Source organism: Nycticebus coucang, chromosome 10 (assembly GCF_027406575.1).
Source record: "Nycticebus coucang isolate mNycCou1 chromosome 10, mNycCou1.pri, whole genome shotgun sequence".
Lineage (NCBI taxonomy): Eukaryota > Metazoa > Chordata > Mammalia > Primates > Lorisidae > Nycticebus > Nycticebus coucang.
In genome coordinates this window covers 125794582-125822114 of record NC_069789.1, presented here as the reverse complement: position 1 = coordinate 125822114, position 27533 = coordinate 125794582, and the positions used below count along the sequence as shown (strand labels likewise).

General features: G+C 39.2%; 1 protein-coding gene across 13 annotated transcripts; it reads right to left on the bottom strand.

The window, feature by feature from the left end:
• Window positions 1-2435: 2435 nt before the first annotated feature.
• Window positions 2436-25355, bottom strand: ZNF569 (zinc finger protein 569). 13 transcript variants are annotated; one of them, XM_053605044.1, is made up of 6 exons: window positions 25228-25355; window positions 22690-22747; window positions 20204-20314; window positions 14117-14243; window positions 13716-13811; window positions 2440-7416 (listed from the first exon to the last, which is right to left on the bottom strand). In XM_053605044.1, the coding sequence occupies exons 3-6, from the start codon at window positions 20282-20284 to the stop codon at window positions 5594-5596; spliced, it is 2127 nt and encodes a 708-aa protein (XP_053461019.1). In that variant the 5' UTR covers window positions 20285-20314; window positions 22690-22747; window positions 25228-25355; the 3' UTR covers window positions 2440-5593. The 13 variants fall into 13 exon arrangements, with proteins under 13 accessions (XP_053461027.1, XP_053461025.1, XP_053461029.1 ...); XM_053605043.1 differs by having other exon boundaries at window positions 25054-25335; XM_053605045.1 differs by lacking the exon at window positions 25228-25355 and adding an exon at window positions 24736-25038.
• Window positions 25356-27533: the final 2178 nt, after the last annotated feature.

The window sequence follows — 27533 nt, the reverse complement described above, 5'->3', positions numbered from 1 at the left end:
TTGATGATGGCACTCCAGGCCATCATTTTCAAGGTCTCTGACGTCTACAGCTGTGAATCTCTGTTTCTTCCTCGCTTCCTCTGATTCTGTATCTGAAAAATAACTTCTAAGAAAGAAGACAGGAATTTGAGTCTCATTTTGAAGTTTCCAAGTGCAGAGACAGTCTCCTGAGTTATTGACCTGGTTTTGTAATGAAAATTCACAAATATAGGGCGGTGCCTGTGGCTCAACGGAGTAGGGCACCGGCCCCATATGCCGGATGTGGCAGGTTCAAAACCAGCCTGGTCAAAAACTGCAAAAAAAGAAAGCAAGAAAAATAAAAAAGAAAGAAAATTCACAAATATGACTCCATCTAACCTACAGAGAAGACAGGCAGAGTATATTCTTTAGCCTGCGTTTTCTTATGAAAAGAGGGCAGCTTTTAGAATTAGAGAAACCTGAATTATACTCTGGGCTCCTTCACCTACAAACCATGTGACTTGGGCTAAATTATCTTAACTTCTGTTTCTGTAAAAAGGGGGTAAATACTTAACATTACAAGGAATTGACAGGAGCAGGGTTCATTGCTGTTCCTGAAGGGTCTAGTTCAACACTGAAGTAATATGGGTAATAACCATGTCTGTGTAACTCTGGGTCAGCCTTACCAGCTCTCTTTTCATCAGAAGATTGATACTGTATACTGCCGGTGAGCTCCTTGACCTAAAGTATGGGGAATCACTTGTGATGTTTCCAGAGGTTCTTCAACTATCAGAAGTTGCATGTAGGGTCTCTATGCTGGGGCTTAGGTATATTTTAACAGAGATCCTTTAGATTAGGTGTATTTTAATAGAGATCCTTTAGATTCCCAAAGAGGGTATAACCCCAAAAGTCATAAGAACATTTGGACTAGAATACTAAGGCTGTCATGTCAGAAGTAGCAAGGGAGTTTGCCATAATGTTGCCCAAGCCAGGTGTGGTGGCTCATACCTGTAATCCTAGCACTTTAGAAGACTGAGGTGGGTGAATTGCTTGAGGTCAGGAGTTTGAGACCAGCCTGAGCAAGGGTGAGACCCTGTCTCTACTAAAAATAGAAAAACTACCTGGGCATTCTGGCAAGCACCTGTAGTATCCTGTCTCTACTAAACATAGAAAAACTACCTGGGCATTGTGGCAAGCACCTGTAGTCTCAGCTACTTGGGAGGCTGAGGCAAGAGGATCACTTGAGCCCAAGAGATTGAGGTTGCTATGAGCTATGACACCAGGGTACTCTACCCAGAGTGAAAGTGAGACTGTGTCTCAAAAACAAGAAAAATGTTGCCCAAATCAGTAGTGACTGCATAGCTAGGTAATTTATGGTTTGTGCATATCATAGAATTTTGTTCAGCTATGATTTATATGTAAGTGTTCAACAATTGGGTACAAGTGATTATAGACTGGATATTCGGTGATGGTAAGAACCTATTGTTAATTTTGTTAGATGTGGTGCCATATTGTTAGATGTCATTCTTTAGTGTTGTAACCTGAAATATTTAGAGCTGAAATTTTATGTCTGTAATTTAAAGTAATTCAGCAAAAAACACATCAATATGGTACTATGTGAATAATCACTAAACACAAATGATATGTTCTTGTTCATTTCTCTCCTTTTGTGTATATATATATATTTTTTTTTTTTTCTTTTTGAGACAGTCTCAAGCTGTTACCCTGGGTAGAGTGCCGTGATGTCACAGCTCACAGCAACCTCAAACTCTTGGGCTTAAGCCATTCTCTTGCCTCAGCCTCCCAAGTAGCTGGGACTACGGGCGCCCACCACAATGCTCGACTATTTTGTTGTTATTGTTGCACTTATCGTTGTTGTTTTAGCTGCCCTAGGCTGGGTTTGAACCCACCAGCCTTGGTGTATGTGGCCAGTGCCCTAGCCACTGAGCTACAGGTGCTGAACCTCTCCTTTTGTATATTTGAAAAATTTCACAGAAATGTTCAAAATATTTGTAGATATTTAAATTTCTCCCCTACTTCTTGAAATAAATCACAGAAAAAAATAAATAAAATGTGTCGCAAGAGAAAATGTTGCATGATAGTCACAGTGTTGAAGCAGAATACTCCAGAAGTTAGATTGTATTTAAATAGCACTTAGACGTGAATAGATTTTGTGGATATACATATGGGTACTTAAAGGGAAGAATCACATCTTGATGTGTTTGTATTGCTAGTAATAATGATTTCATAAGCCTAAAACCAATATTCAATTCTTAGTTGTAATTAAGTTAGGATTTAAATTAAGAAAATGATTGCAGATGATGGGAAAAAGGGAACAGAGACAGGAGAGAAGTAGATCAGAGAAACCCAAAGCCTAGTGCAAAACGCACTGCTGAAGGGCTAGGCCCTTTTTAAGAATGTAGAGGCTATCTTGCTGAAACTTCACTTCTTCCCCAGCACCACTCCACTGTCGAGGTCACTGAGCAAGCAAGGCTTGCCTGGGTAGGGCTGCCCTCTCAGAGAGAGTAAGTCCTTTTGGGAATGCAGAATGTTTAAACCTCATTAAAGAGAGCAAGAATTGCTCTGAAGTAGATAAGGAGAAAAATATTGCTTTTCTTCTGTCAACTTGGTATGGTCAGAAGCATCAGTCAGTCTGAGCACAAGGCTTCTTGAGTGTTAATTGCCACTCTGATGATTTGTGTGCGTGGCCTAATTGGGGTCTTCTTTGACATGCTGCTCCTGGACTGTGTTCCTTGTCCAATGTTCTGTTTGTGTTATGATCATAAATAATTTAGAGCAATAATAGTAAAAAGTAAATCAGTCTAATTAACACAGATAAAGAAATAGTTTAGTTAGAAAATGCAAGCACAGCAAGAACCATGACATAATTGTTAGCTTTCTTTCCTCAGATTGATGATTAAAACAATGGTGTATGATATAAAATGGAGCTAGCCTGGAGCAAGGGGCTGTCTGCTGGTCCTCATGGTGAAGGCAGACAGACTCCTAAACCAGCTTTAATAAACTTTCTCTTGTGTTTTGTCTTTTCATTTTTTCCTTATCCCCTCATCTCCACTAGCCACTTGGAGGGACTCATGGCATAGTTTTGGACTGTCCCCAACAGATTTTATATAGAGATAGAAGTATCTAACATCTCCAAAGAAAATTAAAAACATCTGTCGGAGCCCTTGGCAAAAAGAAGTTGGCTTTATTTATTTACAATTAAGTTGAGAACATAAGCTTGATAGAATCTGGAAATAAATGGTGAAATAGCTGTCTCTTTCTTATTCTTTCCTCCAACATCAGGGATACTTGAGAATGTGACCCTTAGTCGAATTCTTCTTGCAAAACTTATTAATGCATTTGATATTTTACTGTTTTATGTAAGATGTCATCACTAGGGACAACTAGGTGTAGGGTATAAAACTAAATAGTACTGTGTATTATTTCTTCCACTTCATATGAATCTATAATTATTTCTCATTAAAAACATGTTTTAAAGATCCAGTAGAAAAAAAACAAACTATAAAAATGTACTATTCACAGGAAAAAACTGATCACCTTGAATATTTTAAAGACGTTACTATAAAACATTTGTTGAACAGGAGGAAGTGAGCTTTTCACGTCCTCTGGGTCCTTACATGGCAAACATAAGATCATGAGTGTCTGCACCCCCATTTAAGGATCCAGAAATCAAAGAAAGCTTTGTTAGGATATACTGAAATTCCTCCTGCTCCGATGCTGGTAACTATCCTTGGCTTGACCTGATAGAATGTTAACCATATTTAACAGTATATCTGAAAAGTTCCATTCTCTCACTTGAAAACCAATCCAAGTTGGGAGTCAATTATCCCACAAATTAAATAATTATTTTTTCCCTAATGCTTTCAACTAGGGGAAAGACTTGTGCTTAAGATAAAAATTATTTAAAAATTAAAAATTGGCCTAAAACAAATGCTGCATACTGCTGATTTTCATTATCCCAATTAACATTATGAAGAGAGAGTAAAAAAATAATACCTATCAGGCTTGTTTTGTGCATGTTAAAGATAATTTATTCTATAAATGTTATTATCTGATCAAGAATAAGTACACATTTTTCAGTTGTTGCTATAGCATTAGGTTTCTCCCATCAACTTGACTCTCATTTTGGAGAAACAGGAAAGTAAAGGCAAGAAAGGATTTTGAAAAACCCATGTAATTTTAACAACCAGATTTATCACCATTGTCATATTTGCTTTCATTATTTCATTAAAGAAATATTACAGGTAAATATGACTCTCAGCAAAACTTTCCCACATCCCAAAAGGCAACCAGTGTCATATATGGATCTATGATCAATACACAGTACTGTTCTCACCATCTTATTAAATTACACAAATGTTACAGTTTCACTGTGCATTTTGGTTTTTATTTCAATAATATACTGTAATCCATGTAAATTTAGTGTCTTCCTTCTAAATACTATATTCTATCATAGAAAAAATTACATTATATTGATTTATCCCTCTGTTGTTGAAAATTTGTATCATATGCAATTTAGGGCAATATAAACTGTGATACAGTGAAAAGTGATATTATGTGGGTGCTATGAGGCCAAAACATCAAAATAGAGTTGACTACTCCATGATTAAGGAAATCTTGTTACTCTAAAGTAATATATTCTATTTTCATCATAGTGTTGGAATTTTGCTTTTAGTATTCTGGTTGTCAATCTATTGGATCTTATTTTTGTATATGGTGTAAAGTAGAAAGCTAATTTTTCTCATATAAACCTTCCCTTTCACTGAATATACCATTAACTCCATGATAATTTCAACAGTATTATCATACACAAAATTGTCATATCTTTTTGGATTTTTATATAATCCTCAATATTGTGTCTACTGATTTATTCCCTCAGTAATACACTATTTAATGACAACTTTAAATAACTATGTGATGATATCTAGTAGAGCCTGCCTTCCCTATTCTGCTTTTTCAAATTTTTTCAGCTATGTGTGACCTTTACTTTTCCATATAACATTTTTGGATCCATTTATAAAGTTCTTTAAAATATATAAATAACTGATGTCAACTCTAAGTGAAGTATATTAAACTTGCAGATTTAGAAGAGAACTTATATTTTTATAAAGTCAAGTTTTTTGGGATATAATGTTCTGTGTACTTTAAGATGTTTTATAACTATGTATATATGTCTCATAAATCATTATTGTGTTTATTCTTATATATTTTCTATAAATACATTTTTCTCATTAATTTTTTCTTGTATAAAAGATTAGTTTTAGAGTTCCTCTTTTTTCCCCCATCTTTATCTTGCTTAAGACAATGCCTGGGAGCTCAAGTGTTATGTTGGTATGCTGACAGCAGATACTTTGTTTAAGATTTTAATGAAAATACTTATTAAATATTATCAATATATAAAATGTCTGCTGGAAGTTCTAAGATAATCTGCTTTTACGTTATACAGTTTGTCAACTTGGTAAGAATTCTATTTCATAAGTTTGTGACTTCTTCCAAATGTTGTGAAGGTTTTCCAACATTCATAGTTTTCTGCTATGGAACCAAACATGTAATGTGCAATAAGGTGTTAATTTCTTCCAAAGACTTTCCCATATTCACAATATTTATAGAGTTTCTAATGAGTATGAATTCTCTGGTGTCTGACAAGGTGTGACTTTTGGCTGAAGGCCTTGCCACACTCATTACAGTGATAAGGCTTCTCACCTGTATGTTTTCTCATATGAAGAGTAAGAGATGAGATTTGAGAGAAGGCTTTTCCACACTTACTACAGTCAAAGGGTTTCTCACCTGTATGACCTCGTATATGTATAGTAAGAGATGAACTTTGCGAGAAGGCTTTTCCACATTTATTACATTCATAGGGTTTCTCACCTGTATGACCTCTCATGTGCACAATAAGGGAAGTTCTTTGAGAGAAGGCTTTTCCACATTCGTTACATATGTAAGGCTTCTCACCTGTATGACTTCTCATATGTAAATTAAGCAGTGAGCACTGAGAGAAGGCTTTTCCACATTTGTCACATTCATAAGGCTTTTCCCCTGTGTGGCTTCTCAAATGAAGAGTAAGGGATGCAATTTGAGAGAAGGCTTTGCCACATTCATTACAATCATAAGGTTTCTCTCCAGTATGAACTTTTTGATGTGTAATAAAGTTTTGCTTTTGGCTGAAGGCTTTACCACATTCATTGCATTCATAAGGTTTCTCTCCAGAATGAATTTTTTCATGAGCAATGAGATTTGACTTCTGGCTAAAGGCTTTCCCACATTCCTTACATATATAGGGCTTTTCCCCAGTATGAATTCTCTGGTGTCTAACAAGATTTGACATCTGAATGAAAGCTTTCCCACATTCATTACATTCATAAGGTTTCTCTCTAGTATGAATTTTCTGGTGTGTAATGAAGTTTTTCTTATGGCTGAAGGCTTTTCTACATTCGCTACATTCATATGGTTTCTCACCAGTGTGACTTCTCATATGTACTGTAAGGGCAGAGCTTTGAGAGAAGGCTTTTCCACACTCAGTACATTCATAGGGTTTCTCACCTGTATGAATTCTAACGTGTATAATAAGCATGGAAAACTGAGAGAAGGCTTTCCCACATTTATCACATTTATAAGGTTTTTCTCCTGTATGACTTCTCATATGAAGAGCAAGGGACGCAATTCGAGGGAAGGCCTTACCACATTCATTACATGCATAAGGTTTCTCCCCAGTATGAACTTTCTGATGTGCAATGAGGCTTTGTTTCTGGCTGAATGCTTTTCCACACTCATTACATTCATAAGGTTTCTCTCCAGTATGAATTTTTTCATGATCAATGAGATTCGATTTCTGGCTGAAAGATTTCCCACATTCTTTGCATGCATATGGTTTCTCTCCAGTATGAATTCTTTGATGTCTAATGAGATTTGACATTTTAATGAAAGCTTTCCCACATTCATTACATTCAAAAGACTGCTCCCTACTGTGAATTTTATAATGTTTAATGAGTTTTTCCTTGTAGCTGAAGGTTTTTCTACAGTTATTACATTCATAGGGCTTCTCGCCAGTATGAATTCTCAGGTGTCTGATGAGGTCCAATGTTTGATTGAAGCCTTTTTCACAGTGATTACACTTAAAGGGTGTTACTCCAAGATGTAAAGAGCAATTATCATATGATTTCATAGGTTCAATATATTCACAATCTTCCTTTCTTATAAGGCATTTTGCATTATCATGACAGTCAAAATTATGTTCTAAACATTTTCCAAACAAGTCATATTCAAAGAGATTATGTCCAGAAGGAACAAAATCTGAGTTCAGAGGAAACACATTTGCAAATTGCTTATGACATTTATTGTCTTTTTCTTTAGTCAGTATTTTCTTGAATTTACCTTCAACTGGTCTCAAAAGTCTATCTTGGTGTTTCTGATGTTCATCAATTCCCCATATTTCTCCTAAAATAGATTGCAAACAAATATCACTTGTGAATTTTTTCTAATAATGTAATATCAGGAAATTTTCAAAAAAATGTGCCATTATGAATGAGGTTGATTCTTTGTTTAAGGACTACTCTCCCATTATTATTATTTTATTTGTTTTGGAGACAGAGTCTCACTTTGTCATCCTTGGTGTAGTGCCACGGCATCATAGCTCACAGCAGACTCACAACCTCAACATCTTGGACTCAAGCAATTCTCTTGCCTCAGCCTCGCAAGTATCTGGGACTATAGGTGCCCACCACAAATGCCCGGCTATTTTTTAGAGATGAGGTCTTGCTCTGGCTCAGGCTGGTCTTAAACCTGTGAGCTCAGGCAATCCACCTACCTTGGCCTCCCAAGTGCTGGGAATACAGGCATACTTTGCCATTAATAAACAAATTTCAAGTGCATGTACCTCCTGTCTTTTAAGTTTTGAGAAGGAAATTCCAAGGAAGAAAGTATGAGTAGAGGCAGTTATTTATAAATATAAATAGCTTTGATTGCTTTTAAAAGGGATCTGAAAGAAAACAAATAACTATTAGGAAGACGATCAATGTACAAATAGAGTAAAAAGACATAATGTTAAAGAAAAAACAAAAGTGAGGTTATAGCATAAGATTACTTTGCAGTACTCTTATTGAAATATATTTTTATAAACTGTTTCACATGAAGACTTTTCTGAAAAATGCAAATTACTAAAACTTACTCTAGAAGATGGAGAAAACTTATCTAGACAAATTTCCATTAAAATGAACAGAAAAATATAAAAAGCAATTCCCTAAAACAAAACAAAAAAGCCCAAAGAAATTCACATGGGCATTCTAACAAGGATTTAAGAAATAACTGTTAACACTATACAAATTGTGTAGTGTAGAAAAAAGAGCAATTCCCAATACTTTTGTATGAAACAAACCATATATATTTTTTATTTTATTTTATTTTATTTTTTTGAGACAGAGCCTCAAGCTGTTGCCCTGGATAGAGTGCCATAGCATCACAGCTCACAGCAATCTCTAACTCCTGGGCTCAAGTGATTCTCCTGCCTCCGCCTCCCAAGTAGCCACTACAGGTGCCCACCACAGTGCCTGACTATTTTTTGGTTGCAGCCGTTATTGTTGTTTGGCGGGTCCGGGCTGGATTCAAACCCGCCAGCTCAGGTGTATATGGCTGGTGCCTTAGTCACTTGAGCCACAGGCGCCAAACCAACAAACCTAATATTAATACCAAAACATGACAAATATGACACACCAAAAAAAAGCAAACTATTCACCAATTTCATTTAACCAATGAAAAGAATCTATGTAAAACATCAAAATGACCTGGAAGAAAAACAGTGTCCCAGAAGCACAGCACATATACCTGAGTAGATTTTTTTTCCAAGAATATGTTTTGATATTAGAAAATATATTACAGGGCAGAGCCTGTGGCTCAGTGAGTAGGGCGCCGGCCCCATATGCCGAGGGTGGCAGGTTCAAACCCAGCCCCGGCCAAAACTGCAACAAAAAAATAGCCGGGCGTTGTGGCTGGCACCTGTAGTCCCAGCTGCTCGGGAGGCTGAGGCAGGAGAATTGAGTAAGCCCAAGAGCTGGAGGTTGCTGTGAGTCCTGTGACATCATGGCACTCTACCAAGGGCGGTAAAGTGAGACTCTGTCTCCACAAAAAAAAAAAAAAAAAAAAAAAAGAAAGAAAATATATTACAAAAGAAAATATAGGTAAAAAATTTTAAATCAAGTAATCATTTCCATAGACATTAAAAAGATAAGAAAACTCTATTTTCATTAAAAAATTCTTTATAAAATAGTGATAGACAGTATTTGAGAATAAAGTACAGTACAACCCAAACACTAGTACTATATTTAATGGGAAAATTCCAGAAGCATTTCTATTAAAGTCTATAAGGAAAGGTGAGCACTATCACCACTATTATTACAGTAGAGGGAAGTCAACTAAATGAAAGAAATAAAGGTATAAAAATTTGGAAAAGGTAAAATAAACATTTGTTATCAATAAAACTGTTTAAAAAAAATCAAGCCATTTGAAAAAGTATTATAAAAAGTAATAAATTCTGGCCAAGTGTGGTAGCTCATGTTTATAATGCTAGCACTCTGGGAGGCCAAGGCCAGTGGATTGTCTGACCTCACAGTTTCGTGAACCGCCTGAGCCAGAGCAAGACCTCGTCTCTTAAAAAAAAAAAACAATAGCCAGGCATTGTGGTGGGTGGCTATAAGTCCCAGCTACTCAAGAGGCTGAGGCAAGAGAATCACTTGAGTCCAAGAGTTTGAGGTTGCTGTGAGCTATGACTCCATGGCACTCTACTAAGGGCAAGACAAAGTGAGACCCTGTCTCAAAAAAAAAAAAAAAGGCAAGAAATTCAATAAATTCACTATATACAAATTAATGTTTGGTTTTATGTTAAGTTCATATACACAACTACAATTGTCCCATGGTATCTATCAGGTATTGTTTCCAGGACCTCCCACACATACCAGTATCTCTGGATGATTGAGTTCCTTACATAAAATTGTGTAGTATTTACATATAACCTGTATACATCCTCCCATATACCTTAAATCATCTCTAGAATATTATTTCTTTTCTTTTCTTTTTTTTTTTTTTTTTTTGTAGAGGCAGAGTCTCACTTTATTGCCCTCTGTAAGAGTGCCGTGGCATCACACAGCTCACAGCAACCTCCAACTCCTGGGCTTAGGCTATTCTCTTGCCTCAGCCTCCTGAGTAGCTGAGACTACAGGTGTCTGCCACAACACTCGGCTATTTTTTTGTTGCAGTTTGGCCTGGGCTGGGCTTGAACCCACCACCCTCGGTATATGGGGCCGGCACCTTACCCACTGAGCCACAGGCGCCGCCCTAGAATATTATTTCTAATATAACGTAAATGCTATGTAAATGGTTGTTATACTGTAATTTTTATTTGTTTTACTTTTTATTGTTGTATTATGTTTTATTGTTGGTTTTTCCCAAAAAAATATTTTCAATCAACAGGATGAAACCCAGGGATACGAAATGCTGACTGTATTTAGAAAATAGAAGAAAAAAACTACATTTACAATGGCAACAGAATATATAGAATATTTAGAAAACATCTAGAAACCATAAGAAAACTTTAAAATGAACATACAGACTTAAACAAGTGGAAAAGTGTTGTGAGTTGAATTGTGTGCCCCCCAAAAAGATTATGTTGAAGTTCTAACTGCCAGTAACTCAAAATGCATCCTTATATATAAACAGGGTCTTTGAAGAAATAATTAGTTAAGATGAGATCAAACTGGGTGGCGCCTGTGGCTCAAGGAGTAGGGCGCTGGCCCTATATGCCAGAGGTGGCAGGTTCAAACCTGGCCCCGGCCAAACCAAAAAGAAAAGATGAGATCAAACTGGGATAGAGTAAGCTTGTAATATTGTATAATTGGTATTCTTATAAAAAGAACGCTACATGAGGGCGGCGCCTGTGGCTCGGTGAGTGGGGTGCTGGCCCCATATGCCGAGGGTGGCAGGTTCAGGCCCAGCCCTGGCCAAACTGCAACAAAAAAAAGCCGGGCGTTGTGGCAGGTGCCTGTGGTCCCAGCTGCTCGGGAGGCTGAGGCAAGAGAATCGCGTATGCCCAAGAGTTGGAGGTTGCTGTGAGCTGTGTGACACCACGGCACTCTACCCGAGGGCAGTACAGTGAGACTCTGTCTCTACAAAAAAGAAAAAGAAAAAAAAAAGAATGCTACATGAAAGGACAGAGAGACAGAATGCCATGTAAAGATGGAGACACAGCTTAGAGTTATGCTGTCACAAATTAAGGAACATCTGGGACTACCAGAGGCTGAAAGAGGCAAGGAAGGATCCTTCTCATGTTCCAGAGGGAGCATGCCCCTGTTGACATCTTAATTTTGACCTTCTAGCCTCCAGAACTGTGCAAATAAATTTTTGTTATTCTAACTCACCCAGTTTGCAGTCCTTTGATTCAGCAGCCCTAGTAAACTAAGACAAAAACCAAAACACATTTTGGAAAAGAACATTCAAAAGCATACAAAAAACATGTACAAGTTAATCAATTTACAGTGGTTTCAAAAAAATGTTTGAAAATATAAGTAATAGCTCAAAGGAAAATAACACTAGGTTTGCCATCATAGAGGAGAAATGAGTAAGAGAAGAATTACTTTTCTTTTTTTTTTTTGTGGTTTTTGGCCGGGGCTGGGTTTGAACCCACCACCTCCGGCATATGGGACCGGCGCCCTACTCCTTGAGCCACAGGCGCCACCCTTTTTTTTTTTTTTTTTTCTTGAGACAAAGTCTCATTTCTTCCTCCTCACACCCACCAGTAGAGTGCCGTGGTGTCATAGCTTATAGCAACCTCAAATGCTTGGGCTCGAACAATCCTCTTGCCTAAGCCTCCCAAGTAGCTGAGACTATAGGTGCCTGCCACAACGCGTGGCTATTTTTTTTTGCAGTTTTTTATGGCCGTGGCTGGGTTTGAACCCGCCACCTCTGGCATATGGGTTGGCGTCCTACTCCTTTGAGCCATAGGTGCCGCCCGCCTGGCTATTTTTTAGAGAGAGGATCTTGCTCTTGGGCTGGTCTCTAACTCCTGAGCTTAGGCAATTCACCTGCCTCAGCCTCCCAGAGTGCTGGGATTACAGGCATGAGATGCAAAGCATGTGTTATATATTCAAAAGGGTAAACATAAAAGTTTTTCTGAACACTGTAGTAATCAATGATAATGAAAAAAACAATGGGAAGGTAAAAACTAAGTAAAGGGATTATTGGAACATAAAACTGGAGGTGACCACTTTGGTTGATTGAATAAGGAACAAATATAGTAGAGGGAGAAAAAAAAATTGAGGTCAGATATAGTACAATATACAAATTTATCACTGATTCCATCCAAAATCACACTATATGAGATAATTTGAAAGGTATAAACTAACAAAGACAAGAGATAACAGTGGACAACAGATGTAAACTTAATTTTGGCAGATGGAAGATTAAGGACTATTACCTGACAGATGAACTGAGAAAGCTGAAACCCAAGTGCCCGCAGAAGATGTAAAATAGCCAAACCTAATTCCAACTAAATAAAAACTCAGGAAGTACAGAAATCATGTACCATGAGTGGTGGGAATGACTGGAGGGGTTAAAAATAAGAAGTGACTGGAAGTCTAATGGCAAATAGATGCTTGTATTGTAAAATGAGGTGCCTATCACTCCTCTATTCTAAAGGAGATGGGAGACTACTCTCATTCTGGAGAAACAGAACCAGAGAGGCTCTATAGTCAGGGACACCAGGCAGAGGAATATAGTAAAAAGAAACTGGCTCAAATGTAGTGAGAATAAATGAAATTCTACATATGAGCCTCAGACTGAAGGTTGAGACATTCAGTCACCTATTGCTGCTTAGATTCAAGGGGAAAATGGGAGATTTTTCTCCCTTTCTATAAAACTGAGAATGAAGAAGGGAAAAATTCCCATTAACAGGTAAAGTCAGAGACCTGACTGCCTGTTGTAAATGTAGAAAAGAAGATAGAATGCTAAGCTCTTTGGTCACTTTAGTTAAAGTGAAAAAAAGAGCAACTAAGCAAAAGATGATGAGGGAGAAGGTAACATCAAGTCTTCATGGTATTATTCAAGCAGATGTGAAGGAGAATTCCAAAGACAAAACCAAAATATCAAATGTGACTGTGAAGACTTCATGTTTCATGATGGCAAATTTTAAGTCTATTGATATCCTTTCCTCCCTACAAACAAGGAGAGTGAACAGTCATTGATTCTTACATGATCTGAGGAGATAGCCATAAACCCAATTATAAGAAATGAGTTAGTGTTGGCAAATACAGTGAAGACTAAAACATGGGAAGAAGAATTCCAAGAGAAGACAATTGTTCATGCTGATTTGAATAGAGCAAGCAGTTGACGGTGTCAAAATAGATATCATACCCTGAAGGTCAGAATTAATTAATACTTACAATGTTGAAATTTAGGAGTGTAGACTGGTTACAGGACCTTGATAGCCTAAGATGTCCAAGAAGCCAGATCTGAATAAAGAAACACTACAACATACATTGTTTTAAGAAGAACTCTGTTGGGTAGGGCTTAAGAATGGTATTTAGAAATGACATATTAGGCATATAAAGAGATCATACCAATTGTCACTATAAAAGTCTGTAGACTTTAGGAAAATATCTTTCACAAACCCTTGAGAGGGATCAAATACTCATTGATTAAAGCATTAATAGGGTCCTGACCCCTCCTCACCCGTCAAGATCTCTCCCACTAACCTGGACAGTGTCTCCTTAATACTTCTTCCTCCAGCACCCATGGTTCTTCTTCTTGCTCCAACTTGAAAATCACATCAGGTTTGGTGAATGGACAGCCTATCAAAGGGAAAAGACAGAAATTTGAGCATATGTACTAGGAACAAAGAACCACCCAAAGAATTGAGGCTGCCCAAGGGAAATCGGGCTTTCTGAAGGACAAGCAAATGTGGCTTCTGAGGATGCTGTACACTGAAACATAACCAAGAATGACCCTTTGCTTAAAAGTTGCAGCATGGACATGAACAAAGGCATATCAAGGCTAAATTTACTCTAGCATTTAAAAGTTCCACATATTGCAGAAACATTGAGGAAAAAAGGTACTTTATCTCCAGAGTTTGAATTATATAATAAATTACTCTTACCAACTATGATTAAGTTGTTGTAATTTTCTAGCATTACATTCCGATACAGGTTCCTCTGAGCCAGATCCAGTTGATTCCATTCCTCCTGGGTGAAGTTGATAGCCACATCTTTGAATGTCACTGTTCCCTGTAACAATACACACCTATTTAATCTGAAGTCATCCATCTTAATTGATGTGGACAGAACATCTAGAACCTTGTTCAGATATTAGAGATTATCAAAAACTTTACCTGGTTTTATTATTTTCTAAAAAAAAGAAAATCCCATGACATTAGCAACATTCTGTCAGTTTATGTTCATTCACCAATTTAGCAAGCATATATGTTTAATAACGACCATGAGTTAAAGAGGGGATCTTGAGTACTAGTTTATACTGAGTGTAAAAGAAATAGAAAAATAAAATTTTACTCAAGTTAATTGGTTTGGGAACTCACAAGATAACAAAGGCAGAAAAAAATGAAAGCAGGATTTGGATAGAAGCAGAAACAGGGAGAGGATGACAGGCAAAATTTGAAATACAGTAGGTTATCCAACTAAAGATATCCATTGATTCACCAGGTAGACATATTGTCTATGAGATCATGAGAAATCTACACTGGAAATGAGATTTACTGGTTATTATAGTACGTGTTCTGCAGCCATGAAAATGGGCTTTGATTATTCAAAGAGCTTATATATATTGAAAAAAGAGGCTAAAGATAGAATTCTACAGATTAAAAACAAACAAAAGAGGCCCTGATAAAGATTTATTTTTTAATGGTCAAAATTATAGCAGAAATGGGGTGGCGCCTGTGGCTCAAAGGAATAGGTTGCTAACCCCATAAACTGGAGGTGGCAGGTTCAAACTCGGCCCTTGCCAAAAACTGCAAAAGATAAAAATAAAAATAACATTATAGCAGAAATATAACTGGAACTATACACGAAGAAAACTATAGGATGAGTTCCAGAAATGAAAAGCTTGTAAAAGATTTATTGAATGCAAAAAAAAATTTATTGAAAACAGTGTAATTTGAATATAGAAATCTAAGGCACCCTTCCTATTTCAACACTAAAATGCACAAAAGAATATGAACATTAAGGCTCCGCGTCCATAGCACAGTGGTTATGGCACCAGCTACATATACCAAGGCTGGCAGGTTCGAACCTGGCTCGGGCCAGCTAAGCAACAATGACAACCGCAACAAAAAATAGCTGGGTGTTGTGGCAGATGCCTGTAGTCCCAGCTACTTGGGAGGCTGAGGCAAGAGAATCGCTTAAGTCCAGGAGTTTGAGGTTGCTGTGAGCTGTGATGTCACAGCACTCTATCCAGGGTGACAGTGTGAGACTTTGTCTCAAAAAAAAAAGAATCCAAAGGCAAAGAGTCAGAAAAAAACACCCTTGAAATCTAGGAGATTTTAAAGTTTTCCCTTCCCTAGAAGAAGATTAAAGTAAGCATGGATACATATTTCCTGGGAAAGTAAGGCTAAGGAGAAAACTTGATGTGATAAGCTGATCCTGGTTTCACCAGTCACAGTGAAGGGCACTAGCACATAAGATGTATTTTTTACCCCTCTGGGTCTATCCTAGCCTTGGCCTGTGGTCTTTCCCATAAGATGCATTCTTGCTGGGACTACTGCAATCTCAGGTTTTTCCTACAGAAGCTGTATTTTCCTCAGGAAGTCAGATTAAACTAATAAATAAATTTTAGAAATCAACACCAAAGATTTTCCAAAAAATCCTAATTGTACATAGCTCAAGTAGAATCAAAAAGGAAATCATTAAAATAAATTTGAAAAAGATGCTTAGGAAAAATAATTTAGTAAATGCAAATGCAGAAATGATCTTTTTTTTTTTTTATCTCCCTCTGTAGAGTGTGATGGTGTCACACAGCTCACGGCAACAGGCAACCTCCAACTCCTGGGCTTAGGTGATTCTCTTGCCTCAGCCTCCGGAGTAGCTGGGACTACAGGCATCTGCCACAACGCCAGCTATTTTTTTGTTGTAATTTGGCGGGGGCTGGGTTTGAACCCACCACCCTTGGTATATGGGGCCGGTGCCCTACCCACTGAGCCACAGGCACCACCTTGCAGAAATAATCTTAAAGATAAGAAATCTAGAACTTATATACATAAATCTCCATTATTTGAAAGATATTTTTAATAATGAATTAGGCAAATGTTTAATAAATTTAATGAAAAATAAACAGTTAAAATTAGGAAAAACTAGTAAAACAAATTGACATTTAAAGTGGTATGTATAGGTAGTTGAAATTATAAAATTCACAAAAATGAATAATTTAAAAGGAAACCTAAAGCAAATAATGATTAAAAAAAAGGCAACCTAAAGCAAATAATGATTAAAAAAAAAAAAAAAAAGGCGGCGCCTGTGGCTCAAAGGAGTAGGACACTGGCCCCATATGCAGGAGGTGGCGGGTTCAAACCCACCCCGGCCAAAGACTGCAAAAAAAAAGAAAATCTCAAATAATTCAATAGTATCACACACAGTGTTACTCTTCTACTCCAGTATCTATTCTCCTTGTCTTGTCTTCCCAATGTTTGGCCAGGCATGTGGCTTGCTAAAATAGGTATTTTAATTTTATTTTATTGATAAATAATATTTGACATATTTATGGGGGTATTTGTGGTATTTTGATACATAAAATGTGTAATGATCAAGTCAGGACATTTAGTGTATTTGAAGTGTACATCACTTTGATTATATTCATTTCTGTGTGCTGAAAACACTTCAAGTCCTCTATTCTAGGCACTTTGAAATATACAGTATATTGTTGTTAATTATAGTCACTCTATTCTGCTGTTGAATGATAGAACTTACACCTTTTATCTGTTTGTTTATACCCTTAAACCTACCTCTCTTTATCCCCCCCAAGCCCATCTCCTCTGCCCAGGCTCTACTATCTTTCAACTCCCTCTCTACCTTTATGAGATCAATTATTTTCACTACCATATATAATTGAGTATATGTGATGTTAGTCTACCTGTGCCTGGCTTATTTCATTCAATATGATGACCTTCAGTTCCATCATGTGCTGCAAATGACATGATTCATTCTTTTTTACGCCCAAAGAGTATTCTGTTGTGCATATGCTTTATTTTGCTGTGAAGAATGCACACGTTTTTGCCCAAATTTTTGAGGGAAAACCAAGGATGCACATTATACAGGGGTAGCACTAATTCTGTATTTATATAGAAGTTTTAATGCTTTTGTTTATGCTCATGGATTAAAAGTGTAATAATATGCTAAAATTCTTTTTTTTTTTTGAGACAGAGCCTCAAGCTGTCACCCTGGGTAGAGTGCATGGCATCACAGCTCACAGCAACCTCCAACTAACTCCTGGGCTCAAGCGATTCTCTTGCCTCCGCCTCCCAAATAGCTGGGACTACAGGCGCCTGCCACAACGCCTGGATGTTTTTTGGTTGCAGCCGTCATTGTGGTTTGGCAGCCCGGGCTGGATTTGAACCTGCCAGCTCAGGTGTATGTGGCTGGCGCCTTAGCCGTTTGAGCCACAGGTGCAGAGCCTAAAATTCTTTTATAATATAAAAATCAAGTACAAATTTAAATATAAATTACAATTTGAATGAAAAGAGTAAAGTAAAATACTTTTTCCTGAAAGTATTTTCCTGGGCAAAAAACTTGGTACACATTATACCTGGCAAAATATGGTACATACCACATTTTATTTATCCATTTGTCCACAGATGTCCACGTAGGTTGATTCCCTACCTTTGCTATTGTGAATAGTGCTGCAATAAACATGTGCATATAGGTATCCCCCGTTGATATATAGTACTGATTTCAGAACTCCTTACATTCCAGGGCATTAGTGTAGAGTGGAACAGAGGCAGTAAGTTAAGGGGAAAGAAGAGTGTCATGGTCAAGTCAGGATAAGGACTTCTAAGAAGTCTCAGTTCCCATGGAATATAGACCCTTAAAAGGAAGATGTAGGGCCCTTTCGCAAGGCAAGATGATCCCATATACTGTATATGGAACCCAGCAACGTGGGTTCTGAGGACATGACAGAGACTCAGAGAGTTCTACAGATGTAGCAAGACCCAATGGAGGCTAGCCAATAGAGAGAGGCTCTTGGATCATTATTGAGAAATGTACCATAAGTTCAGCCACTGAATGCCCAGAAAAGAAGCCAGCTAAACCAGATTCAGTGGACATTTCAAAATTTCAATGTGGAAGAGTTTCTTTCTTTTTTTGTAGAGACGGAGTCTCACTTTATCGCCCTCAGTAGAGTGCAGTGGTGTCACACAGCTCACAGCAACCTCTTAACTCCTGGGCTTAGGCGATTCTCTTGCCTCCGCCTCCTGACCAGCTGGGACTATAGGAGCCCACCACAACGCCTGGCTATTTTTTTGTTGCAGTTTGGCAGGGGCTGGGTTTGAACCCACCACCCTCGATATATGGGGCTGGCGCCCTACCCACTGAGTCACAGGTGCCACCCCGTGGAAGAATTTGTTTAAAAAGATTTTTTTATTATGCCTGGGTGTGGTGGCTCACGCCTGTAATTCCAACACTCTGGGAGGCTGAGGTGGGTGGATTGCCTGAGCTCAGCAGTTTGAGACTGGCCTAAGCTAGAGCAAGACTCTGTTTCTAAGAATAGCCAGGGTTGTGGTGGGTGGTAGTCCCAGCTACTCAGGAGGCTGAAGCAAGAGGATCACTTGAGCCCAAGAGTTTGAGGTCGCTGTGAGCTATGATGTCACAGGGCTCTACTGAGGGCAACAAAATAAGACTATCTCCAAAAAAAAATCTTTATTATAACCATATTTAATTGTATTATAGAAAATCACATGTATAGTTATTAAGGCCTAAAATGTAGTTACTTTTTAAGTTTATTCCATTTCTAAATAAGGGGTATTAATTATTTCTAGGGTTCAGGTCATGTTAATCATTTAGCTGTATCAAATTATTATTGGTAATTACATTCACTTTTTCTTTATCTTTCTACTTTACTACTGGTTAAGGAAGACAAATGAAAGTCTCCTGTTAACGTTTCTTATTTTTCACAATGTTACAGTGAATATTGTTGCAAGTTATTTGGTACAGAAATAGTCCTATTTATCTTTATTATGTACTGTACCAATCAACATTTTAAAGAACTTGTTTTTTGTTTGTTTAAAGCCCACTATCTTGAATTCTGTCTTATCTGATATTAACACATAGACCCTTCTTTATTTTTATTTTTTTTTTTGTAGAGACAGAGTCTCACTTTATGGCCCTCGGTAGAGTGCCGTGGCCTCACACAGCTCACAGCGACCTCCAACTCCTGGGCTTAAGCGATTCTCTTGCCTCAGCCTCCCAAGTAGCTGGGACTTACAGGCGCCTGCCACAACACCTGGCTATCTTCTTTATTTTTTAATTGCCTGATATGGCTTTGCTTAGACAACAGCAATGAGATTAACTGAACAACTAGATGTGATCATTTAACATGGACAAATCTGACAAACATTAAATAAAAGAAACCAGACACAGAATATATAGGTGATACAAAGTTAAAAGATAGGCTAAAATAATCTATAATGGTAGAAGTTGAATAGTGGTTACCCTTGGGGTGAGGGTAATGACTAGAAAGCTACAAAAAGGGTCTTCTGGGGAGCTACAATATTGTATTCCTTGATCTAGTGCTTGTGCTGTGCAACAAAGTTGTACTTGCTTTGTAAATTAACTGAAAGTGCCAGAAGACGAAAGTATACAGAACCTGGTAGGTAGGGACACATTGTCAAAAAAAGGTGTATGTCAGTTTAGCAAATTTTGAGCTGAGGGTGAAAAGGGAGTAAAGTGAGATATGTTCAGTATCTGAGAATGCATAATAAATCTGAAAGAGAATGATCTCAAAGGAAGTGTGAAGGAAAAGGGTTAAGTTCTGAAGAAAATAATTATCCTTAAGAAGGAGACAGAACATCATTTGTTATAAGACTAAATAGGCTGGGTGCGGTTGCTCACGCCTGTAATCCTAGCACTCTGGAAGGCCAAGGCGAGTGAATTGCTTGAGCTCAGAAGTTCAAGACCAGCCTAAGCAAGAGTGACCTGGTCTCTACTAAAAATAGAAAACTTAGCCTAGTGTCATGGTGGGCACCTACATCCTCAGCTACTCGGGAGGCTAAAGGCAGGAGGATCACTTGAGCCCATGAGTTTGAGGTTGTTGTGAGCTTTGATGCCATAGCACTCTACCCCACGGTAACAAAGTGAGACTGTCTCAAAAAAAAAAAAAAAAAGAGAGACTAAATAGAGAAAATAAAGAACTGTGCATTCAATTCATTAAAACCACAAATATCCCCCCCCCCCCAAAATGTATACTGGGCATTGTTCTAAAAGCTGAAGATATAGCAGTAAACAAAGTAAAGCACACTCTCTGCTTATATTCCAGTGGACTGAAATTATAAGAAATTTCCAGAAATTATTACTTTGGATTATGGATTAATTAGCAGCAAATGACCCTGAAAAAGATAATTACATAGGGTCTTTTGAAAGACACACATCCCATCTCTTTCTTCAGATAGTCTTGTTTTCTATTTTTATTTTTTTATATTTTATTTTATTATTTATTTCAATTTTTTAGAGGCAGAGTCTCACTCTGTTGCCCTGGGTAGAGTGCCATGGTGTCATCAAAGCACACAGCAATCTCAAATTCTTGAGCTTAAGCGATCCTTCTGCCTCAGCCTCCCAAGTTAGCTGGGACCACAGACACCTGCCAAGACATCCCACTAGTTTTTCTATTTTTAGTAGAGAAAGTCTAGCTCTTGCTCAGGCTCCTCGTGAACTCCTGAGCTCAAGCAATCCACCTCTCTTGGCCTCCCAGAGTGCTAAGATTACAGGCGTGAGCTACCGTGTCTGACCTGTTTTCTCTTTTAAATTGATGTATGGTTTTAACCTAAATCATATGTACCCTCCAATTAACTCATAATAAAAATAATAAATAAATAGATGTATAACATGCATGGAGTAATGTGGTAAAATGGGCTAATCTTAAATACAACCTGATATATTTTTATACATTTATAGACATGTCTACCTACCAGTCATGTGAAAACATTTTCAGCACTCCAGATTTTCTCCTGCAATTTCCTAGTAAATACCTCTTTTTTTTTTTTTGCAGTTTTTGGCCGGGGCTGGGTTTGAACCCGCCACCTCCGGCACATGGGACCAGCGCCCTACTCCTTGAGCCACAGGCGCCGCCTGTAAATACCCTCTTAAGGGGTCTACTATTCTGACTTGTATCACAACATATAAGATTTTCCAGTTTTCAACTTCGTATCAATGGAGCCATGTGGTATATACTTTTTTGTTTCTGGCTTCTTTCACTCTGTGTTTGTGTGATCCATCCATGTTGTTCTGTGTCGCTGTCACATCTTCTTTTTCATTATTGTGTAGTATTCCACCACATGAAATACTATAATTTATTCCTTTTTCTGTTAATGATCATTTGCATTTTCCAATGCTGGGCTATTTTGATAGACAATCTTTGTTTTAGCCTTCATCAAAACATACCATTAAAAAAATCTAGGTCTATTAACTTAAAGAAGTCATACTATAATGCTTTCATTGACCTAGGTGCCAAAGAAAAGCTTATTTTTGTTAGGAAATTTTTGTTATCCTTATACAAAAATTATGTAACAAATTTCTGTAGAAACTTCCACTTTGGTTTGCTTTATCAATAAAAATTAATTTTTAAAAAATTTCAGATTAATATGAGGGTACAAATAATTAAGTTACATTGTTTGATTTTGTTAGGTAAAGTCCAAGTTGTAATAAAAATAAAATTTTAGGGCAGCGCCTGTGGCTCAGTGAGTGGGGCTACAGCCCCATGTATCGAGGGTGGCAGGTTTGAACCTGGCCCTGGCAAACTGCAACAAGGAAATGGCCAGGCGTTGTAGCGGGCGCCTATAGTCCCAGCTACTTGGGAGGCTGAGGCAAGATAATCGTCTAAGCCTAAGAGCTGGAGGTTGCTGTGAGCTGTGATGCCATGGCACTCTGCCAAGGGCGAAAAAGTGACACTCTGTCTCTACAAAAAAATAAAAATAAAAATAAAATAAAATAAAATAAAATAAATTTTAAAATTGAAGCCCAACTTGAGTCTCTCTGAACACATTTTATAATATAACCACATGTTTACTCTTCCCTTGTTTTAAGCTTTCAACTTCATTTCATCTGAAAATATGTTTTATGTATATAGACCTTTTTTGGTGGGAGACACGGACAGAGTCTCACTCTGTGCCCTGGATAGAGTGCCATGGTATCCCAGCTCACAGCAAACTCAAACTTTTGGGCTCAAGTGATCCCTGGTCTCAGATTCCCGAGTAGCTGGGACTATAGGCATGCACTACAATGCCTGGCTACTTTTTCTATTTTTAGTAGAGACAGGGTCTTGATTTTGCTCAGGCTGGTCTAGAACTCCTCAGCTCAGGCGATCTACCTGCCTCAGCCTCCCAAAGTGCTAGGATTACATGCATAAGCCACCACACCCAGCTGTATATAGGCCTTTCTAGTTTACTGTATGGATTACTAAAATACCCTTAAATTGTACTATAGAATAAAGTAGGAAGCAAATACACTATTTAATATTTACCTGGGACTGAGTCATTTCCTCTTTTCTCTAGGGAAGAATAAGGCCTGAGGAGACAGACCTGGTGAAGAGAACAAAAGTCATTAGAACAAGCTTATCTTGCAGTTTCAGAAAATTCTAACCACAAGGAAGATTAAGGGTCACTTGGTAGCAGAATGAATCCATCATACAGGCTAAGAATATTTATACCACAGAGGTGCTAATAGGCATAGGATGACCAGTATGATCATGTGGAGCCTCGGTGTAAGGTGGATAAGAACAGGAGTGCAAATGTGAGAGGAGCCCCCATGAATTTATCAATAGCTCTCCATCAGAGAATTCATATACCCATGACAACTGAGTGAAACTCTCAAAAAAAAAAATGGACTATTGGAACCTTATAGGAGAATATTTAGAAAGATTTGGGGAGCCTTTAACAACAGCATACATTGGGCAGCGTTTGTGGCTCAGTGAGTAGGGTGCTGGCCCCATATACCAAGGGTGGCAAGTTCGAACCTCATCCCAGCCAAATGGCAACAACAAAAAAAATAGCCAGTTGTTGTGGTGGGCACTTGTAGTCCCAGCTACTTGGGAGAATCGCCTGAGCCCAAGAGCTGGAGATTGCTGTGAGCTGTGATGCCACAGCACTCTACAGAGGGTGACAAAGTGAGATTCTGTCTCTAAAAAAAAAAAAAGAACAACATACATTTTGGGTGGGGCCCATAGCTCAGTGCATAGGTTGCCAGCCACATAGACCCAAGCTGACGGGTTTGAACCTGGCCTGGGCCAGCTAAATAGCAATCACAACTGCAACAACAACAAAAAATAGCCAGGTGTTGTGGTAGGCACCTGTACTCTCAGCTACTTGGAAGGCTGAGGCAAGAGAATTGCTTAAGCCCAAGAGTTTCAGGTTGCTGTGAGCTGTGATGTCACAGCACTCTATTGTGGGTAACATGGTGAGACTCTCTCTCTCAAAAAAAAAAAAAAAAAAGAACAGCATACATTTTGACCTATCATTTCTACTTCTAGGTTCCTACCCTCTCTTCCAAAAAATTTAGAAAAGTTCATTATAACGTGTCAAATAGTTGTTGATAAACACACTGTTTTACAATTACAAGAATCTGAAAGGAACCAAATTACCCATCAATAGGTGTAAATGTATATTATGAAAAACTTTAAAATGATGGCATAGATTTGTTCACTGTTTAAAGAGAAAGATAGTAATGGCGGCCGGTGGCTCACGCCTGTAATCCTACCATTTTGGGAGACTGAGCCAAGTGGATTGCTTGAGCTCAGGAGTTCAAGACCCAGCCAGAGCAAGAGCAGACAGTCTCTACTAGAAATAGAAAAACTAGGCTCCACGTCTATAGCTCAGCGGCTAGGGCGCCAGCCACATACACCGGAGCTGGCAGGTTCTTATCCAACCCGTGCCTGCCAAACAATAATGACAACTACAACCAAAAAAAAAAAAAAAAGAAAAGAAATAGTCGGGCATTGTGGCGAGCACCAGTAGTCCCAGCTATTTGGGAGGCTGGGGCAAGAGAATCGCTTAAGCCCAAGAGTTTGAGGTTGCTGTGAGCTACGATGCCATAGCACTCTACCCAGGGCAACAGAGCGAGACTCTGTCTCAAAGAAAGAAAAAAGAAAAATAGCAATTATGTATTGTTAAATGAGAAAGGTAGGTTACAGAACTGTATGTGTAGTGTGATTGCAATGTTAAAGGCATTTTGCACATAAGAACACATGTACGTATGTGTATGTATTCACAAGGAAGGGATGAAGAGACGGGAAAGTAAATTTTGACAGTGGTTCTCTAGATGATAGAATCATAAATGACTCTTGTTCTTTGAGCTTTTCTGTATTTTGCGATTGAAAGAGGGGGGTAAGGAGAATGAATTTAGTATGCATACAAAACAACATGGCTATTACACAAAAATAAGATTAAAAATAAATATTAAAGTGTTAGGGCTATCGATGTTTCATATAAAAACAAACCTCGGATTACCATTAACAAAGAAATGTAGCACTGTACAAACATCTCACTTATCTGCACCCACAGACATAACCTACCTTCTATTCTCTCACGATCCCCCAGTCACGCACGTTTGCACCCACGTTCATATTGAAAGATGGGAAGTGCCTCCACAAAATCCACTTACACACACCACTCCACGGTCACACTGAGCCAGGGAAATGCCCGGCAAATGACAGTCACGCCATGCCAGACTTTGGCAGTCGTTCACACGCCGCCCCCATGGCGTCAGGGAACCCAGGCACCGCTTTGCCTCGCGTCCTCTTCCAAAGAAACCGGCACCGGGTCCGCAGGCCCGACTCCCACCCCGCACAAAGAGTTCCGGGCTCAGAGCTCGCGGCTTCCCGAGGACTCACCCCTGAGCCCGCCGACACAGGCCCGGATTCCACACACCCTAAGGCCGCCCAGTGGCACTGCGGGCGCGGCTATGACAGGGGCGCGCTGGGGTCAGCGCTGGCCGCGGCTGAGGGCAACACGAGCCCGGGCTGTCAGATGCCGGGCATCGCTTCCCAGAGGGCCCCGCGGCTCACCCGGCGGGACCGACTTTCCTGCTCGCGGGAGCGGAGGACGCCGCGGACTGGCCGCGCGTGAGGTTGCACAGCTCTGCGCCAGGAGGCTCAGCCTGCGGATTTGCGAGCGCGGCCTCCCCAGCGCGCCGCGCTCAGAGGCTGGGCACTGAGAAGAACTCGAATAGTTCCGCTGGTTTCCTGCAACGGACTACATTTCCCAGAGGCCTCCGCGGCCTCAGACTACTTGTTTGTTTATTTGTTTGACCCCCTCCCTCTAGCCCTAAAGCACACTTTCTTCTTGCGATTGACAGGATCTTCAAGTTCTCGGGGTTAGGTTGTCTAGTTGGCGAGGGAAATCCCACTCAGTCTGTTTAGTTTCCTCTGGTTGGGTCTCTATCCCAGACTGGACTGCACCAGGGTGAAAGTGGTGATAGATCCAAGGGGCTGGCCGGGTCACCTTGAGGCTTAAGTTCCTGGCAGCAGTCATAAGAGGGGAGAGTGACACTATTTGTGTGTGAGAGACTTTGGAGGGGAAATTAGAGATTGGGAATCTTGAACCTCCCCCACCCCCCAGAGCAAAATAGAAATTAGAAGTTTAACTGAGCAATGAAACAGCAGCTTACCTTTAGTATTTTTTTTTTTTTTTAAGAGACAGAGTCTCACTTTGTCGCCCTCGGTAGAGTCCTGTGGCATCACAGCTCACAACCACCTCCAGCTCTTGGGCTTAGGCGATTTTCTTGCCTCAGTCTCCCGAGTAGCTGGGACTACAGGCGCCCGCCACAACGCCCGGCTATTTTTTGCTGCAGTTTGGCTGGGGTCGGGTTTGAACCCGCTACCCTCGGTATATGGGGCCGGCGCCCTACTCACTGACCTACAGGCACCGCCCCTCAATTTTTTTTTTTAAAGTAGTTTTGCTAACTAATAACAAGTCTGCAATAATTGCAGAAAACAGGGTTGAGGAAGCAAACAGTGAGCGCAACTTGCCTCCTTAAAGTTTAAATGATCCAGGCTCATTGGCATGCAAATGTCCGTGTGCAGTGCAGCAAGGCAAGGCCAGACAGGTAATCCATCTAACTTGGGGACCACAGCTCTCCCAAAGGATAAGGCTCCAGCCCTGAAGGGGGCTGGAACGCAGGTGGGAAAGAGGTAGGTATTGCAAAGTCACTGGGAACCGTCTGCACAACCAAAACCCATACGAGGAAGGACCTCTAGGGCAGAGAAGAGAGGAAGGACTTCTTTCTCTCCCAGGTTCCAGTGTGGGCATTGGAATCGGCCTGTTTGCCTCACAGGGGAACAAGGAGTCTACCAGCCCCTTTGGACCCCCGAAGAGTGAGGCCAACCAAGCAGATTTGGGCACATTCTGTTTGCCTTAGATTATGTTCCTTGTTTCTCAAGAATGTGCTGGGGCTAAATATAGTTAACTATCAATTAAGGAAGAGGAGAATTCATACAACTGTTTAAGGATTTTGTTTCTTAAGAAACCTTTACATTTTCCATGTGACAAAGATTTCCTGATTTACTTTTAAAATTTAGAGCTACAATCTATCTGGAATTAATTTGTAAGTGTAGTGTGAGGTAGGGGGTCAATAAGTAACTTTTTCACATGAATATCTAATTGGCTTTGTACCCTTTATTGAAAAGATTATTGATTTCTTTCTTTCTTTCTTTTTTTTTTTCTTTTTGTTGCCCTGGATAGAATCCCATGGCATTGTAGCTCACAGCAACCTCAAACTATTGGGCTCAAGCGATTCTCTTGCTTCAGCCTCCCTAGCTGGGACTACAGGCCCCTGCCACAACGTCTGGCTATTTTTAGGGACAGGGTTTCGCTCTTGCTGAGGCTCCTTTCCAACTTGTGAGCTCAAGGGATCCACCCACCTCGCCCTCCCAGAGTGCTAGGATTACAGGTGCAAGCCACCGAGCCTGGCCAGATTATTGATTCTTTACTGTACTACAAAGTTGTCTGTGTTATAAATTAGGTAACTGTATGTGATAGGTAGAATTCCAAGATAATTCCCATGATCTCTACTTCCTGGTTACGTTATGTTACATGCCAAAAGGGATTTTGCAGATGTAAATAATATTACAGAACCACTGAGTTGATCTTATGATGGAAAGATTAACAGGGTAAGCCTCACCTAATTACAGGAGACCTATAAAAACAAAAAAATTTTCTCTGGCTAGTGGCAAAAAGTCAGAGATTTTTAGCACAGGAGAATTTGACACAGTGTTGCTGGCTTGAAGATATAAGAGTTTCAGAGGTAAAGACCTGAGAGTGGCCTCTAGGAGCTGGAGCAGCCTCTCAGCTGATAGTCAGAAAGAAAACTACA